The sequence below is a fragment of the Formica exsecta genome, unplaced genomic scaffold (genome assembly GCF_003651465.1).
Source record: "Formica exsecta isolate Colony F162 unplaced genomic scaffold, ASM365146v1 scaffold11, whole genome shotgun sequence".
Lineage (NCBI taxonomy): Eukaryota > Metazoa > Arthropoda > Insecta > Hymenoptera > Formicidae > Formica > Formica exsecta.
Window position 1 is genome coordinate 524,474 of NW_021848439.1, and position 3,540 is coordinate 528,013.

Consider the following 3,540-nt stretch of genomic DNA (forward strand, 5'->3'; position numbering starts at 1 on the left):
TCTCCTGGGATGCAACATTTATTCTTAATGCACCATGGCATATACCTAACGACGAGTCAATTACATAGTCGTATAGGTACATGCTCGTGTCTTTATATACTTATATATAATATATATATATATCGTATATTAATACAATATAATAATAAAATATGTGTGATTGCATATAATATATATCCATAGACGTACAATAAATATTTACAACAATTTGAACCAGAGCATTCCGTGTTGGCTTCGAGGGCAAGGATAGGGCGAGGGTGGCACAGCAATACTCATCGTCCGGTATCATCGGGTGTATCATGGCTCGTCTTCCATTCGCGTTGGCGTAATAATTACGTGAGAGATCGTGAAATCACATATATGCTGGACGGCGGCGCCGGTCGCGGTTACACCTGGTTCTCATCATCCTTGGACGGATGAGCCGCGATCCACTCGAGTGCCTTCTGTATCAGTGGCGGGATTTCCGGTGTTGTAGGTAGATGAGCACCCACCGGCTGGAAGCCGTTTCTGTCGGCCTTGTATGTCAGGGAGATCGGCTGACCGTCGTCACTAGAGTAACTAAAGCCGCCCTCCGCCGTCATCGCCTCGTTCTCGGTGCCAGCGTCCTCCAGGTGGCCTTCCTCCTCGGCCTTGATGCCGTTGCCACTCTCATAATTCCACTTGTAGGATCCATCCGGATTGGGACCGTCTTGGCTCTGGCTGACGATCGGTATCACGTCGTCAGCGGGCGCTGCAGCGGCGTACGCTGACAACGCGAGCAAGATTACCTGGTAGTTACCGCAGAGAAAAAGTTGATTTTAAGAATGATTAGGTTAACCGCGATAACGCGTTTATTATGGTTATAAATATGTACGCATTTAATTTTGAGCTAAAAAAAATGTAAGCTCGATGTAATTAATATTAATGATGTAAATATGACATTACGATATTTTCCAACGATAAAATTAATTGTGTTAGAATTATGTTAGAAAATTATGAAAAATAATGATATCGCTATCCATTTAATAATTATTATTAAAAATGTTTATTGTTAATTTATCATTGGAATATATTATAGATGACAGATTTATTATCACGATTATCCTAATTGATTTTAAATTTTTAGTCCAGTTTTTATTCAATTGTGTTGCTCTCTCTGCATTTATATTAAATATAACTTTTTGAATATACACACGATAAATAAAAATCTTCAATGTTGATTAATTGAAATCAAGCTGACATTACATTACGAAATCACATGGCATCGGCCATTGTTGAATCAAAGTTATAAAATCTGCGAAAGATTTAATGTAAACGCTGAGTTGAGAGTAAAAGTAATATTCATCCTTGAAGATTAAGATCAATTAATTCCGTTATTGATTGACCTATCGTTCATCGATATTAGATGGAATCTCGATTTAAGTGACGATTAAAATGCACCCGTGGTGCAAATATAATTTAATATCGATGTACAACGATAAAATATATCCAAGCCACTGATATAACATGCGTTATATCGCAGAGAAAACTAAGCGATCTTAGTCGATCATTACACAGTACAAGTTTCCAGATGCATAAACATCAGATGAACATTAGCCTTTTCGTTAGTTTCCTTGTTTGACATTCGTGTCGTTGCACAAGTGTTTATGCGGGGAATGCTAATGGCTACCGCCACTTAGATATTCAACCGTCTCTCACGACGTAATTTGCACGACAGTTAGTAAAAACAGTGATTTATCTACGATGATATCACGGGGTAATTAGAAACAATGCGTTCATCCTGATGTATGCAAACTCATCTTTGATAATATTTCTAGAATTTTTGAATCTTAATATTACGATGCATTTATTCGTCGCGATCGAAATTATTGTTGATTTAATTTCAAAAAGCATCGTCCCGATTGTTAAATCGAGGGTGCTGTGACAGAGAGAAAGCTCTGCGAGAATCAGTGGAAACGGGCGCCGCGCGCCGCAGTAGTGATACCGTTTTGAGTCAGACATGACAGAAATCGCGGTAGTATCAGCGTTATTAGGTCAGACGCCGCGCCTCGGATAAAACGAACGATGTTAATGACACATTAATGTCACATTATGCTATAATATATGGATTATATTATTATTACCTTTATTGTCTCATTTGTATGTGACATGACCCTGATATTATAAATTAAATGATATTTCGGGTTGAAGCACAAAACAATATATTGTTAGAACGCGCGGGATATTATTGCGATAATGTTTAATTATTATTGCTATTGTGAAGTAATACAGTTATAATATTGTTAAAATTTGATATAATTAGTCCTTACGCTAAAATTTATTCGAACACCATTAATATTTTGCAACTTTTTGAATAACAATATAAAAACCCTCCTAATTGTCGTTTTTCTATCTCTTATAACACAAATATTATTAGGAGTTAATATTTTTGTAAGAAATTATTTCAGTTTTCGTTAAAACATTTTGTATCTAAAAACGTATGCGCGTTACACGAAGATGACAAATTTCGGGGTGTAACCACGACGGCATCGATTGATATCCTTACCGCCGATCTTCCGGGAGACGCTACTTACCCTCCGGTCCCGTTTCGCCCCTCATTCTACCCACCGACATCCGAGTCCCGGAGCTCTCGGTACGCTATACCGAATAATCGCGAAGTGTCACTTACAACAACGTAACTCACAGAACGTCCGGGAGAACGCGCACAGGGAATCGTCGTGAAATACACCGCCAAATTCACACGACCTGGCTACGATTGTCTCGCGTATTAACACGCGACTCTATCGGAGAGCACGAGTTGACTCTTCCTTACTCCCCATATTCTGAATCTTTTTCCTCTTAATTAACGCTTACCAATGACGTGTACATCCTGCAGCAGTAATCGCTGATGGGCAAGTGTTTATCAAGCCCCGCAGCGCCCGTCATATATATACCCCTGAAGGCATCACCAACACCACGGTCGGTTTGACGCACTGATGGCCACCATGTCACGAGTAGGATGCACATGGGATACACAGAGGGGCCGCATGCGATTTACACGGATCCACGTTTAACAGCACAGCTGCGATGTGTGCGCGGGTGCGTGTGTATGTTGCCGCCGTAGGGGGAAGCGGAGAAACAACACACTGTACATCGACATCGTGGAGAGACCATCTTCCCCGAGATCACCATGTCACACTGCGCTAAATGTCATTGGGTCCCGTTGAAGGATGCTTGCTCAATTATCATCGTTTCTTTAACTATGTGCATGGCAAACCTTTTTTTTTTTTTGTCAATTTGTTGTCGAAAATGGGTTGCGTATATTTTTTCTCTGATACAGATCCATTAGCGCGTTTGAATATTTTTTTTTTTTTTTTATTGTTTCGTTGATCGATTAATTTGGAAATACAATTGTTTTAAGAGGATTCGATTATTTCAAGAGATGCGTAACGCTCTTTTTGTTGTGTTTCTTTAAATTTTTATCTTTTCTACTGTTTTTTTTCTCTTACATCGATTTTAAGAAGGATGTTATTCAACAATGCTTTTGGATATGAAGGTTCTATCTTCAACATGTTTACAGAA

General features: G+C 39.1%; 1 protein-coding gene across 1 annotated transcript; it reads right to left on the reverse strand.

The window, feature by feature from the left end:
* On the reverse strand, positions 1-3,000 carry LOC115235808 (endocuticle structural glycoprotein SgAbd-4-like). The gene is made up of 2 exons (XM_029807828.1): positions 2,833-3,000; positions 1-767 (listed from the first exon to the last, which is right to left on the reverse strand). Exons 1-2 carry the CDS (start codon positions 2,983-2,985, stop codon positions 387-389), a joined length of 534 nt encoding a protein of 177 aa, XP_029663688.1. The 5' UTR covers positions 2,986-3,000; the 3' UTR covers positions 1-386.
* Between the last annotated feature and the right edge of the window lie 540 nt (positions 3,001-3,540).

What these genes read in the sequence shown, in the direction of transcription:
- LOC115235808 (XM_029807828.1), bottom strand. Translation starts at nt 2,985, where the DNA reads ATGTGCATCCTACTCGTGACATGGTGGCCATCAGTGCGTCAAACCGAC. An exon ending in GCAGGATGTACACGTCATTG is followed by an intron (nt 768 to 2,832) that starts GTAAGCGTTAAT and finishes GGTAACTACCAG; the next exon opens with GTAATCTTGCTCGCGTTGTC.